Below are 15,236 nucleotides of genomic sequence, written 5' to 3' on the forward strand. Positions count from 1 at the left end.
ATACACAAGGTCTTTGGTTACAGTTAATGTGTTACGGATAGACGAGGTTTAGGGGTTGGTCTAATTGTAAGTAGGTTATCTTCATTTTCAATGCTCGAATTTAAACTCGAATTTGTCGCATGGTCCTTTCCAAAAGAGGCTTTGGGATTTTGTTTTTTTAATAAACCGTAATGGTGAACATATTCCAACCGACAGGGTTTTATCAAAAAATAAAATCCTAAAGCCCCTTTTTGAACATTATTGTACAATTTTTATTTGTTTCTTCTATCTTCTTGCATTCAAAATTTACAGTATATGTATTAGTTATATGAATAGAAAAAAATTGTACATGGATTTTAATAGTCAGGTTACTATTAGGTTGTCCCGAAAGTTTCTTTCGTTTTATCAATAATTAATATATACACGATATTTTATGCTTTATGTTACATTACTGAATCGTGTACGATTCATTTCGCTTCATTACTGTTACAGCATCAATGTCTAAGAAACTAGATTGTCTATTTATATAAACAGTTCCACAGAAAATAATTGAATGCAACTCACGAAAGAAACTTTTGGGACAACCTAATACATAATTATCATTTTATCTGAGAAACTAAAACCTTCTGGAAAAAGGTAAATATAAATATTAAATATTGAAATACTGACTTTTGTTAATAGTCATATTAATATAAAATAAGTTTACGTGACATAGTGTCTACATTAACTGCATTTAAATTATCTAAAATTGCTTTGGATTGTCCTAATCTATGAATCCTCAAACTAGATAACTTTTCTCAATAATCATATTAATTAAAACTGAATTGAATGCCTATATGCCAATATTAGTGTCTAAATTAAAAGGATTTGGATTAGGTAACCCATCAATAATCGATTAAAAATAGCCTGGTCGTTGGCAGACGAGTTCGAATTGAACGTTTCTCCGAAGAGTTTATTAAAATGAGTTGAATAATTACCCGAAACCGTTTCTATCCTGACATCGGCGTACTGCTCGTGCATGGGATAGTCCGGAATGGTGGAGTAGCAGCTGATTTCCAAATATCCGTTCTCCCCAGCATGCAGCGCGGAAACCTCTATCGTTAATTTTGCAGTGGCGGACATCAGATGGTCCTTGTGAGACGTGTGAGGATAGTGGTTCACCAGAGTGATGTCCACCTAATCAAACAGGATTGCAAAAGTCAAGGCATTGAATAAGAGTCCCGTCAAAGTCCCGTATCGATTTCTTTCACATCGTGCTCGTCCCCCCCTTCAAAAACGTCGCAGTACGGTAAGCAAAATTGACCAGGTAAACATCCACCTTTGCCGTTTCGATATTTCAACATCGTAATTTCCGTTTTAGTAACCGTATTTTTAACGTGAATATCAAGCAATAAAAACAAATACATGTGTGACATACTTCAATGCTTTATCTGTATGCAAAAATATATCAAAATTGACGTATCACAATTGAATAATGTGTGTTATTAATCATGCAACGCTTGAAGAAATTCATTATTTATATTGGAATTAATACTGACAGTGATACATATTATTCTGTTTAAAAAATATGCAAATAACGACGAATATTTTTGCACGGGACATTAATTGTTTTCTGTACTTACCTCCTTCCCGTTTATGAACCATGTCAAGTGAGGAACTGGACGCGCAGCCGATGAAGTGCAATTCGCTTCTAAATTCTCGCCCACCACGTACATATCTTTCTTGAACGTGATTTTCGGGTTTTCAGTCTGTGGTTCTGTATAATTTCATAACAGTAATTAGAATAGAATCGCGAGAACTGAAAACCAGTTTCTTTGTTTAAACATTTATTTTTCTTTGTTCAATACGTTGACTGCCATGTATTAAAAATTGATTTTCACGTCTAGGGGTGTTTTTAACGATTACACAAACAGTAATGGAAACAAAGTAGAGATATTCGATGGTTCATTGATGTATTTGTTATTTTATAACGTTTATTGTGATAATAGTAATGTTACTTAAATGTCTATAGGTGTTAGAATTTATATGTTGGAAAAGTTTTAAAGAAATGCAATTTTGATGCTTCGATTATTAGCGATGGCAGTCAATGTATTAAGGAAAGACATACACAAACATTCTTTGTAATTAAACTGTTGAAAATAATTAGGAATGATTGTAGAACATGGATCAACTGTCAAGAATGAAGAAAATGCAAGATATTTCATTCGTTTTACCTAATATCAATCGTTCCATATGGCATTGCTAAGTTTTACAATTGCACACAAATTTCTTCAATGATGCCACATAATACCATATTATTTTGTCTTTTTTAATAAATATCTAATTTATATTCATAAATGTATTTCACGATCCTATCACAATAATAATTTCAGTTAAACTATTTCTTTTTCCATTGAAATAATAAATTCAGAACACAAAAGGCTAACGCTGCTATAAAATTCATCTCGATTTTTTTCATTTGAATAACGTAAGCAGCTTACAAAACGTTGTATTCAAATAAGCCACTCATTAATTATTTCGAGCAGCATACGCATTTTTTAACACAAGTTATATTTCCAAATATATTCATGTTTTAAAATGCACAACTCGAGAGTAACGTACGCAACCGATACGCAGTTTATGCGAACGTCACGCAACATTTTATATTCGAATAGTGAATTATAATTGCAAAACTATCACGTTTTATGTACAAGCGACACGATTGCATAATGAAACGATCGATCAGGGAAAGTACGATTGGAGGGTTTTATTGCTCGATATTTTTATCTAGCGACTGATTGAAACGAATGTAAATTTTCATCAAGAACGTGCTCGATGAGCATGTCTACATGTAACAGTTCAATTCAATAAATCGTTTATTAATCGTTTAACCCAGTATTGTTTATTCGACCTGACACTTTTGTATTCGTACCATAAAACAAAATCTGTGACGATTTTTTATTTCTTAGAATCTGCTCACGTTAACCACATGTTTCGATGGATCTTTTTAGAGGAAATTTAATTAATTTTGTTTAATAACAAATCTCGTCTGTAGACGTGGTAGACATTTAACTACGTACTATTAAAGAGATCACCGTTAGTGTTTAATTGTGATCATGTGAACTTTTATTTGAAATAAAACGATTGGATATATTTCATATTATTTTTGTTTTATTGTAAAACAAACCCTAAAATCACTATTGGAAAATTGTTTATAGTAAGTTTAACCCCTTTGCTGTGATGGTAAGTTTCAAATTCAAATTCTTTACATTAAAGAAAAGAGTGACTTGATTTTATTCTGTTGAAGTGGAAGAGTTACGTAATTTAAATAAAATTGCTAAGACAATAGAACCTCAATAATTGCATGTGGATGTCTGCGTTGCATTGTATTGACAAGTGGAGCGACTGATTATTGAACAACAAGTCAAATTGGAAGAGGAAGTCTTACGTTCGAGACAAAAGCAGTGCTTAAGCGAGACATCAATGATAACACGTGATGTCACGCAGATATAGGTTACTGTAGCGTATTGTGTACGCGAAGGTGCTTCTTATCGGATTGGTTGCCTCGATAATTGCATGAACATGGAGACTTGAAGGAATTCTCAACACCGTTTCTCAGCAATTAGTCAGGTTTTATCGATCATTGTTTCAATAAAAATAATTTAAGAAGAGAAAAATTGGCATTTTCTAAATTTACATTTGAATTTTGTAAGAGAAAAGAAAATTCTAAATAAAAATTGCTTCGACATACTTTCACTAGAAATAATTTAAGAATAGAAGAATTGGGACTTTTTTAATTTAAATTTGAATTTTAAAAGAGTCAAGAAAAGAAAATTTGTTGAGAACAGAATAATTGAGCATACCTAAATTCAAATTTAAACTTTGCAAGAGTTCTCTGCATATTTTATGAGTTACTATAATGACAAAAAAAAAAAACGGAGAATTTTCAAATTAAATTTTGAATTTTTAAAAATTATGAAAGGTTTAGAAATGAAAGCAATCGCTATTTTTATAAGCAATACTTTAAAAGCTGCGAAATTAAAGCTTCCCAAATTAAAATTTATATTTTATAAGATAAAGAGATTTAAATGAAACTGCTTCTTCAATACATACTTATGCAAGAAATTTCTTAATCATTGAACTTAATCCTGTACACAGGGCGATTACTTAAGAATGAATATTAACGTATCGAGAAATCTATTCATATTCACAATACTCATCGAAATTTAAACAATTTCTACTCATAACTATAACTTTCTTTTATACTTTAAGTCATCAACTTATGAACATTGTCTTTAATTCAGATGTGGAAAGTCATGCTATATTATTAACTCTTTTTTCGCGACATCTTGTATAGATAAGAAATATCCCCAGTGTACAGTTCCAGAACTGAAGTTCTCATTGTTCAAATGCAATTACTTAAGCGCACTCTCTCTCTCTTTCTCAAAAATAAAAAAAGGAAATCGAGTCATATCAAAGCATCTCATGCATTACAAAAGATACAATAAGCATTGCACGCCATTTCAGCGATACTTTCTCTTACCTATAACTTTCATTTCAACGGGGTCGGAAACCGCTGTATAAATAGGAGTCGTCATTGAGACCTGACAGGAATATGAACCGGACGCCTCGAAACGGACGTCCTTTAATTTGATTGTCGTGCCGTTTTCCAAGTACTGTGAACAGGGTGTGCATCGTTCTCAACTTGGATCGGTGTCAAGTACCGCATTTTTCGCCTTATAAAACGAATCTTTTGTCTTATATTGAACATGGCACATTTTTCATACCGAATTTTTCGAAAAAAGAATATCCTTTGTAGTATAATACGCGTCATATTCGTGTAAATTAGGTCACAACGTAGTTTCTTGATATGTGTGTAAATAAAGACAGAATGATACAGGCCATAACGCAAGCTTAAACTAATGTTTCGACTCTTGGATTTGAGACCCCTTCGCGTTTACATTTATTATAATTGTAATTATAATTATAATTATAATTGAAATTGAACTTGAATTTGGAATTATAATTGAAATTGAACTTGAGTTTGGAATTATAATTGAAATTGAAATTGCATTTGAATTTGGAATTATAATTGAAATTGAAATTGTATCTGCAATTGGAATGGAATTTGTAATTGACTCATTACAAAAGTATACCCAATAAAAACCAAATAAGACAAGGGTTATGAATAATGACACACCTAAATTACAATGAGTTTCAACACAATCACAATTCTTACGACCATGGTTCGCATTTGCATTGATTTTAATTCCTATGTATTCATTTTAATCGCAATTTCAGTTTCAATTTCACTTTTAATTAAAATTTTAATAATTGTAAATCTGAACATAGTCCAAACCCAAGAGATGAAGCATTATTACGTTCATAGATGATAAACCAAAATATTCCCTCCTTATTTCCACGTAGAAAAAAAATAAATGTTATAAACAAAAAAGCGCGTCTCATAAATAAAAGAAACACGATATTTTCCTGAAATCTCTTAAAAATAACACACGTCTATTTCTTTTCGCATGTTCGTTCAGACCGTTCGGCATCGTGCCATAATTATTGGTCCTTGCGTGCTCGCACGCTCGAACAGGGCGTATCGATCCTTTAAAAATGGATCAAACGACCGGTTCCGATCGCGTAGGTGTCAAACTAGAATAAAGGAAGAGGGAAAAAAGAAAAAGACCGTATCCCCCAAAGATAGATTGTATCCGTTCAAGCGATATAAGAAGCGTCACGAACCGCGATCGGCGTCATTCGTTTTTATTATTAAAGTTGCATGTCTCGATGCATGTGCTCTGGTCAGCCAGGCGAGTCTTTCTCGATATTGTGCCTCGATATAACGCGGGGCCAGGCTACGTTGGTACACAGTTTCAATTTCCTTGGGTAAACCGCGTCGTTTCAGCGGTTTGTTTTAAAACAGTCATGGCAAGACCGCCGTTCGCTTATCTTCTTTAATGGTGGACAACGTACCTATCTAATTCTATGCAGTGAGATGCAACAATCATCTATACATAGGGTATTCCACTAGAAACAAGCCAGTTGTAGTATCCTTGCTGGTTCTCCAAGTAGAAAAACTTGGAAATTAATTATGACGAAAATAAATAGAAGGAACAATATTAATTTGAGAAAGCTCATTCAGAGTATTTTTTTCTTTGTATGTTCTGAACTTGCATTGTACTTCTCCCTCAGTGTACATTCATGTTTAACAGATATTGGCATATTTTGAACTGTATTGCCAATCTCGTCAAAATCTCGTCAAGATTTTGTCGAGATCTCGTCGAGATCATATACTCAAAAGTGTCGAAAATTCGAGATCGATATGCATGTTTCGAAATTTTTCGAGATCAAGATCGAGATCGTAGAAATCTTGTCTCGTCTCGTCTCGTGCGGATCACTAGTAAAATGAATGGAATTTTGCTTTGCAATATGTTCTCCGTATCTCGGGGAAAGCAGAACGTACAAGCTCGCGGTTTTCAGGCTGCAGAGGTTGGAAGTAATAAGACAGTACTATGAAATACGATTGGATAACACACAAAGAAGCTAAGTGGTTACTTTTTTTCTCGTTGTTGAAAAGACGAAATTTATTTTACGGTTGGGAAACGTAGCGAACTTGTTTTTCAGCAAATTGTAGAGTACTATGATAATTGAACATTTAGTGGACATTTTTATCAAATTTTAGAAAAAAAAAGCAGAATAAACATCAAAATAATATTAATAAATCTTGACAACATATCTCACTATTTACAGTTGCTTAGAAATTCCTCTCCTTATTTTCTTCTATTATTTACTTAAACTGTAAACCCAAATGGCAGGTTTAATTTTTTGTATGTTTGCTTGTTTGTTTTATAAGGGTGTGTAATTTGTATTACATTGATTATTGCAATTTTTTCCCTTTTTTTTCCATTCATAATAAATCTTGACAACATATCTCACTATTTACAGTTGCTTAGAAATTCCTCTCCTTATTTTCTTCTATTATTTACTAAACTGTAAACCCAAATGGCAGGTTTAATTTTTTGTACGTTTGCTTGTTTGTTTTATAAGGGTGTGTAATTTGTATTACATTGATTATTGCAATTTTTTCCCTTTTTTTTTTCCATTCATAATGCTTTACATTATTTCATAATTTTTTACACTACATTCTTTTACATTCTTCCCTGTAGCTCGGGTACCTCGGGATCGCTAAGCCCGTACTGTAGCTGCGTAAACGCATGCTACAGCCCCTGAGGGTTGCAAGTTTAATACTTTTACTTTTCTTTTCCTATTTCATTTAATTCCAGTACGTAATCATTAATACATAGATCATGGCACCTCCTGCTCTAGTCTTTTACATCTAATATCACACTTTTTGTTTCACATTTGTCTTGCAAATGATCTACAAGTAAAATCAGTCGTTATTATCGTTCTTTTATAAAAATAAACTTTCCTTACGTCAGTGCTGCAGGTTTAATTTAATTTCAATACTCATCCCTTATGCCGTTCCGTTTTATGATTATTCTCAAGTGCAAAAACACTTCTAGTACCAGAGCTAATGGAATAAGAGCATCCCTGGTCAGACAAGCTGAATGAGATAAAAGTAATAAGAAAGTAGCAATAAAACTGAAACAAAGGCATTCGATAAAAGCGAGGAAGGGGTAACCGTTCGAGCATCGGGCAACGGAATTGCTCGTTACGGTAACTCTTGTATAAATATCTCCTCCTAGATAAAAAAGAGGATAATTTTATTTAATGCCGACTCTTTATCATCGCAGACACTCGGGTTGCCCACCCTGAATTGTAATGTCCACTGACCGTATTATCGCGGCCGGAAATATGTCTCGGAGGGTGCAGGGTAAACAGAACAGACACGTTTAGCGGGCGATAAAGTATGCGTCACTTTTTCTAGGTTACTCTTGACGTTTCGGGGTACAATGCTGCTTGTAACGCAAAGTAAATCGTGCGGTGCACGAAACCGCTCTCACAACGCGGTGCACTCGAAAGAGTGCAATCTGCGTTTTACGCTCGTTAATACTTTCCTTCCCTTCGAGCTTTCCTCTCTGTTATTAGAATAAATTTGAAAATGTTCAAGTACGGTAGAAATTTCCTATGAAAACAGAATCTTTGGTCTAACGAAGTAAGGTTTAATTTATTGGGGAATGAAAAACTTTAGAAATTGTGATTGTTGATATGGAAAAAATTATTTAACAGTGGGGCTAAATATTTAATTCTAGTAAATGAAAATAGTATTTTTGATGTATGATTTATGAAATTGTTATATTATAAATATTTGTTAGACTACCATGCCCTGCTCAGGAGTAGACTATATTATTTAAAAATAACCAAGTGCAAATACCACATTTTTCTCAATAAAAGTTGAAATGTTATAAAACTATTAAATGTCTAGTGTGCTAACAAAAGACAGATAAATTTTAATTTTCTACATTTTTCGACCAACAGTTTTCTAAATTTCTTAAGAATAATTAAGTACAAACATTAAATTATCGGCTTCAACGTTTTCTGAGAATTTAATGGAAATTCGATGAAATTAATTAACACATTTAATTACCACGATAATTCAATTATTTCATTTCGATAAGCAAGTAGAAGATCATTTGTACAAATATTACACAAATAAACAAAAACAGTTTCGCGAATTCGTGAATATAAAACAATAACATTATTGAAAACATGAGAACTTCTCGAATCGATTATCAGTAATCTTTATATTACCTCATTTATGATTTACGATCCTGTTAACGTAATTCCAATAACGTTCGATTACAATACCTCGATATTGATTTTGTTGCTAAAAGTTCAATGTTTGTGCTTGTTGTGAAAGCCTCAAATACACCCTTCCTTGCACGGCAGTAATTTACACGCGAATTGTGGAACAAGGTTATTATATCATTTCATGTGCCCACACGCAAACGTATCGTTATTAATTTTTTATCAAATTCCGTGGAATGATCAAAACATGAATATTCAACGTCATGCGAGCGATAATTTCCGACATTGTTTGTTTGCAATAAGTTGATCCCCGTGAATGTAATTAAAGGTAAATTGAATTATTTTCCGGTAATTTTTAACCGTTTCATTTCCTGTCTGAGTGATCGAACGTGAATGACCGTTAATTTATGAAAACAGATTATGTATTTTCAAGAGTACAGAATACAGAAGTAAAATCGATAAAGTAAAATCAAAACGTTTAACGAGAGATTAATTCGAACAAACTTGAGGCAGCTGCTCGTATTCCCTGTACAAGTAGAATCAAATCGGATTTAGTCAGACAAGTGAAGTAAATCCGTATTTAGTTGTTCAAGGGAGAGGTTATTATTTTATTTTTCTCTAAATACTAAACTAAATTATGAAAACAAGTTACACGTTTGCAGAATCAACAATTTAGGGTTAAACTCGACAAAGTAAAATCGAAACGGTTAACGTAAAGCAAATCAAATGAACTCGAAGCGGCTGTTGATGTTCCCTATCCAAGTAGAATAAATAGAGTCTAGTCAGACAAGTGGAGCAAATCCGTATTTGGCCAAGAAAGTAGAATAGAACGGAATTTTCCTTATTTTGCTGGTATAACGGTGTACCAGACAACATCGATTCGTTATTTACACACCAACAATACTTTATTTAAATTTCAAAATTAAACAACCTATCACTTTGGAAATAATTAAATTGAGATGAAAGAAATTTCAACTTGTCATTATGTTTAAGTGCTTATAAGAAATGAACGACTTTCAACATAATTGCTATTTTTTGTTTTCTATAACTATAATTGTTAGTGATTCCAATGATTTTAATTTTCCGAATATGTGACTAGACATTATCTCACTTTTATCCAATAATATATGAAAACAAAGGGTAAAAAATACAGAGATAAATTCAATAAAGTGGAAGAAAAACGTTATCGAAAGATTAATTCGAATGAGCTTAAAGTAGCTGTAGATTCCTTGTCCAAGTAGAATAAACTAAATTTAGCCAGACAAGTGGAGCAAATCCGTATTTGGCCAAGAAAGTAGAATAAAATAGTAGTTTGACTGACGTGCAAAATGCAACAGAATTCTTCTTACTTTACTGGAATATTAGTTTAACAGATAATTGTATTAACTCCAGCTGTGTATACTCTAACAATAATTTCTTTAAACTTGAACTAATAACGTTGGATGTAATCAAATCAAGGATGAGAATTTCAACTTGTTATCATGTTTAGGAGAACTGAACAACTTCTATTATAAATACTATTGTCTGTTTTCTATAAATAATAATAATTAGCGATTCCAATGACCCTAATTTCACAAATGTGTGGGGAATAATAAATCGTTCCCTATCTCCGCAAATGTCACGTAAAATTGGGAGACTTTAATCAAATAATCAAGCGATCCGTCTGCTTTCCGTTTGATATAACCGCGAATATTTATTCAGAATATCTCTGCTGAAAATGATCACAGTCGATCCGCGGTAACTCGATCCTCTATAACTGGAGAACCTCCGTAAGACCACAATTTTGTTCATTCCCTTTTCACTCAGCTGTGAAAATCTCTTCTACAACTTGAAATATAAACTTACTTTGGCTCGAATTATTTGCCACGTGTTTGAATACATTATTTTACCTCTGCATCTCGGATTCGGAGTAGCCTGACCTCCGCGTGTCGAACTTTACCCCTATAAATCAAACTTTCATCGTCGCTATCCCTACAACTTGATGTATTATGCGTCACAATCTGTTAGTGACCGACCGTTTGAAGCCTCATTTCTGTATCATAATTGTACTCGTACATAAGACCCATTCAAAATATTTTATGAAATTTTGAAAGGAAATTAAATGTCAACATCTTTAATAACTGGCAGCTTGAAAATGCAATTCATTCAATAAAGTATTCTGTATTTACAATTATTGTAAATCTGTACTTTATGTTGTATTACAAATGTTACGTACACGTTCTCGTAATTTTACGTAATCATAATTAACGTATCGCGGAGAAAGATTTCACCATTCGAACCGACTATTGTCGCTATTCAAAGAGAATGCACTTTAGTCAATACGTGAGCCCATCGAAAGCAAACTGGCTGGAAATTAAACAATTAATCAACTAGCATTGGTCAAACAAATTGAACACTAAATGGCACGTTCATTTGTGCGAACGGTGAAATTCAACGCGTAGCGTACGCGAGCCGTAACGCCTATAATTTAACTGAAATATTCAGAAGACCAGATGGCTTGGAGAATTTATTTTCAAACTATCGGTTATCGCGCGTCTGAATTTCTAATGCAACGTCAGACTAGAGATCTACATACATATCGAGACTATCCTGACATGTGTAACCCACTTCAGCATCCGGTCGAAGACAAGAAAGCAACAGAAATTGTTTGTGTGAATATGTATTTTGTATGTCTATTCACACATATTAGTTTATACAAGCTTGTACTTGTACATCTGATGTGTTCATGATCCTGAGACATAGACATTTTTATATTTCGGCGACTCTAATCACAAATTAATAATTGTAAGGTCTGCTTGATCATTCGAAATGGTAAATGTGTTTGTGGCCCAGCAAAGATAATTTACAAAATCTTGAGAAGTAAAAATAATGTATTGCAAAGTAATTTAAACAGATGATTGGAAGGATACAGAACAACCGAAAGTCCATTACTAAAGGCAATAACTAAAAAAGGGATCAGATCCAGGAGTTACTATACAAGTACAAGTACAAATTAAAGAACCGTAATATTTAAAGGCCTAAAAATACAGTTTAGAACATCACATTGAAAATCGATATGATAACAATAAAGTTTAGAATATAAAATTGACAGTTAATTCTCAATTATTTCTACTGCAGAGAAAAAAGTAAAAATACTACAAACCACCATTATAAAATACAACTATAAATGACGAGTCATCGACACTCGAAATCGTTACCTGATTTAGCCTGTCTAAGTGACCTGGAGGGTTATTCATAGCGTGCTATGTATGATCTCTACATTATGAAAAATTCAAACCAAATTGATCTCGGTACATTTGTTAAACCGATGTCCGAGTGAGTTTAAGTACTACACCGGTATTCGTATCACGGCTGACCAAAAAGGATATACATTTTTTGGCAGAGGAAACGAATAAAAAGAAAATTGATTGGACGTTATGACATAATGGGCGTGCGTGTTAACGCGGTGAAATATCTGGACAGAAATGAATTTCCGCATTACACATTTCAACGCATCGCAAAAACAGTCGGTACTCGGTACAGTATAAAACACGTATACGTGACACCAGGACGTAACTCAAACACGCGGCCATCTGTAACGTTATCGCGGGAATCATTGAACGCATTCCTTTTTCGTGCAGGGAACTCACATGCGGGGACCATTGGATTACTTCTCATGGGCTTGTTAACAGAAACACCTATATACTTGTTTAACACGATTACTCGTTTACTCATTATCATGTAGAACATCTAATATAATCTTCTAGGTAGTCCACCTGCTGTCTATTAAATATTTTAATTCCCTTGCGTTAGTTAATAATTCAAGAAATGAATCTTTCATTCATTTTTGGAGTCATATGCAAAACTATTATTAAATACTATGGCATAGAAGTAGTTTTTATGAGAAAAATATTATAAATAAAGAAATATTACCATTGATTAGATACTCATTATCATGTAGAACATCTCATACAATTCTCTAGATACCCCTTCAGCTGTCGCGTAAATATTTTAGTTCCCTTGTGGTGGTTAATAATTCAAGAAATGAATCTTTCATTCAATTTTGGGGTCATATGCAAAACTATATTTAAATTCTATATTCTACTTCACAGAAGTGCTTCTTATAAGAAAAATATTATAAACTAGAAATAAAGAGGTATTTTCTTCTATTCTTAATTTTGTGACAACATTTAAACATGACTTCGAATTAATTTCATGATTTTTATATTATCATATATGTATACGTTATATAACATATTATGTATATTTGTATTCCTATTTTGTTTTAAAAGTTAAAACACATTTAAGCACTAACTATGCATTCATCGTTTTAAATCTCAAATAGTCACAAAAGTATGTAAATATTCTATGAATAAATTAAGAGATGAAAGGTGTCTCGTAACTAATCTAGTTTGGGAAATGTTGCTATAGACACTGTTTGCACTTACTATCAAATAATAGTGAAAAACGTTTAAAAACTTCACTATTTAACCCACTAAATTTTGCCTATTTCGTTCTGTATTTAAAAGAAAAATACTCGTATTTCACATTACGATCCGTATAATGAGCGTACCGAATTAAACGCTACTGAGAGTTATATAAATTAAATTTTTTATGATTAAATAAAATCATTATCTCAACAGAGTAAGATTAAAAAATTTCACCAAATTTTCTCTTTAAATTGTTCTTATTTTGGTTCATTAACTGAAAGAATAAATTTGTATTTCACATTTCATATAACGAGCAAACTTTAAACGTTAGCTGAAAGCCAATATAATTTTAATGAATTATCGTGGATAATTCATGAAATGAATGAAATGAAATTAAATCAGTTTTTGTAAAATGTTTTAAATACTGTGTGTAGATATTAATTCTGTGTTTTTACATTCGTATAATTACGTTTATAATTATAGTTTAAACAGAAACATTTACTCGTCATTTTGTTACATCAAAGTACCAACTTTCACGAAAAACACAGATTGCTTTAACGCTTATTTTTACAACTCTCAATGTTTATGTGCTCTCTTGGAGGAAGACCGTAAATGCACTATACCATGGTATAGTTCTTCTTTTTAAATATATGATAAATTTACCATAGAAGGGAACAAAATTCATTTCCAAATCTAATATATCAGAAAGACAATAAATGGTCGAAACGAAATAATGCTGCACAGAAATATAACAAAAGAATTTGTCCGCGATTATATTCCATTACTGTAATATATCTCTGTCGGAGAGATGATTCCTTTGTGACAGATAGAAGCGATAAATACGACCAGACAATTGCTTAAAAGCAGCATACGTATAATTTCGTATACGTAATACGTATAATTTAAAATGCACCGCGCGGTTGTGTGCGTTAATTGCGTCAAACTCACCTCCATATTCGCACCGTCTACCCGCCATTCGACGAACGGCGGCTTCCTATCCTTTATGTATTGTAATATCTTCTTGTCGTCTTTCATGAATTCAACTTTATGCAAGTGAACATCTAGGACACTATGGTTGCAATGCAGAGTGGCTGAGCTGCCGTGTGTTACGTAGTGTGGCGCTATCAGCTGCACATGCACCGTGGATGTTGCATCTGGAAATCAACGACAATAACGTGTTAGTAAGTAATGCAATTTCACGTGGTAAATGGAAAAGAAAGAATTTTATAAATGGATTTCCTAAATGGAGTAGTTGAAAATTGTGAGCTATGAACTCGTACAATATATGTTCAACGTTTGAAGTTATTAGGATTATTTTCAAGGTACTTCAGTAGCATTGAATTTTAACATTTTAGCGAATTGTACAGTATTTCTGAATTTAAAAAAAAACAACGAAACCACATAAAACCACATCGTAGAGTACGATGGAACAATATTTTATTATTATTGTACATCAGTGTATTCATAACTGGGAAAAATACTAAAATTAATAGTGACACAAAGGAATGTTACAAATATGTAAATGTATATAGAGAATAGAGATATAAATAAACTTTATAACAATCCCCAAAAAAGTCTTTTCATCAAGCAATTCAAAAGTAACTTTAAGATCAATGGTTACTATGGAAAATCTTGACTTTAATCAAAAAATTGTAATCGTCGAAGTCTCTTAGACTATCCTCAAACATTAAAACAAAAGATTCGCTTCGGGTTTCTTCTTCCCCGAGCAACTCTACATCTTTCCCCAACTATTCCAATTCGATTACCGAAAGTTGACGTTTACTCCCCCACTTCATCGAAACGTTATTAATTTTCCTCGTAATGAATATTTCATCAACGAATCCTGCCAGTATTTCAACCCGTTAACATTGTTCCGATCGCGATTCTAACGTAGATTCGTATCGCATTTCTCTTCCTTTTCGCGAAAACGAAATATTTCCAATTCGCGAAAACGCGAGAGCGTATAGTATAGAAAAATATTTCGTCTACACGAGATAAACTACAGCGTAAAAATTTGTGAAAAATATTGAAACCGAAGTAGCATATTGATAGTAAAAACAAAAAGTGGAAATAAAACTGGTGCGCGAGTTTTTCTTTAGTAAATAGAGAGAGAGAGAGAGAGAGAGAGAGAGAGAGAGAGAGAGAGAGAGAGAG

The 15,236-nt window shown here is 32.7% G+C and overlaps 1 protein-coding gene across 6 annotated transcripts in view; it reads right to left on the reverse strand.

Annotated features, from left to right (window-relative positions):
* LOC128873810 (uncharacterized) overlaps positions 1 to 15,236 on the reverse strand; it is a 37,195-nt gene that overhangs the window by 16,415 nt on the left and 5,544 nt on the right. For all 6 annotated transcript variants that reach the window (XR_008456496.1, XR_008456494.1, XR_008456495.1 and 3 more), the window contains exons 2-5: positions 14,031 to 14,236; positions 4,502 to 4,634; positions 1,602 to 1,735; positions 957 to 1,155 (exon numbers count right to left, since the gene is read on the reverse strand). Coding sequence is in view for 2 of the 6 variants with exons in the window: in XM_054117702.1 (XP_053973677.1) it covers positions 957 to 1,155; positions 1,602 to 1,735; positions 4,502 to 4,634; positions 14,031 to 14,236 (672 nt within the window). In the remaining 4 variants the exon portion in view is untranslated. The remainder of the gene's footprint in view (positions 1 to 956; positions 1,156 to 1,601; positions 1,736 to 4,501; positions 4,635 to 14,030; positions 14,237 to 15,236) is intronic.

This window comes from Hylaeus volcanicus, chromosome 1 (genome assembly GCF_026283585.1).
Source record: "Hylaeus volcanicus isolate JK05 chromosome 1, UHH_iyHylVolc1.0_haploid, whole genome shotgun sequence".
Classification (NCBI taxonomy): domain Eukaryota; kingdom Metazoa; phylum Arthropoda; class Insecta; order Hymenoptera; family Colletidae; genus Hylaeus; species Hylaeus volcanicus.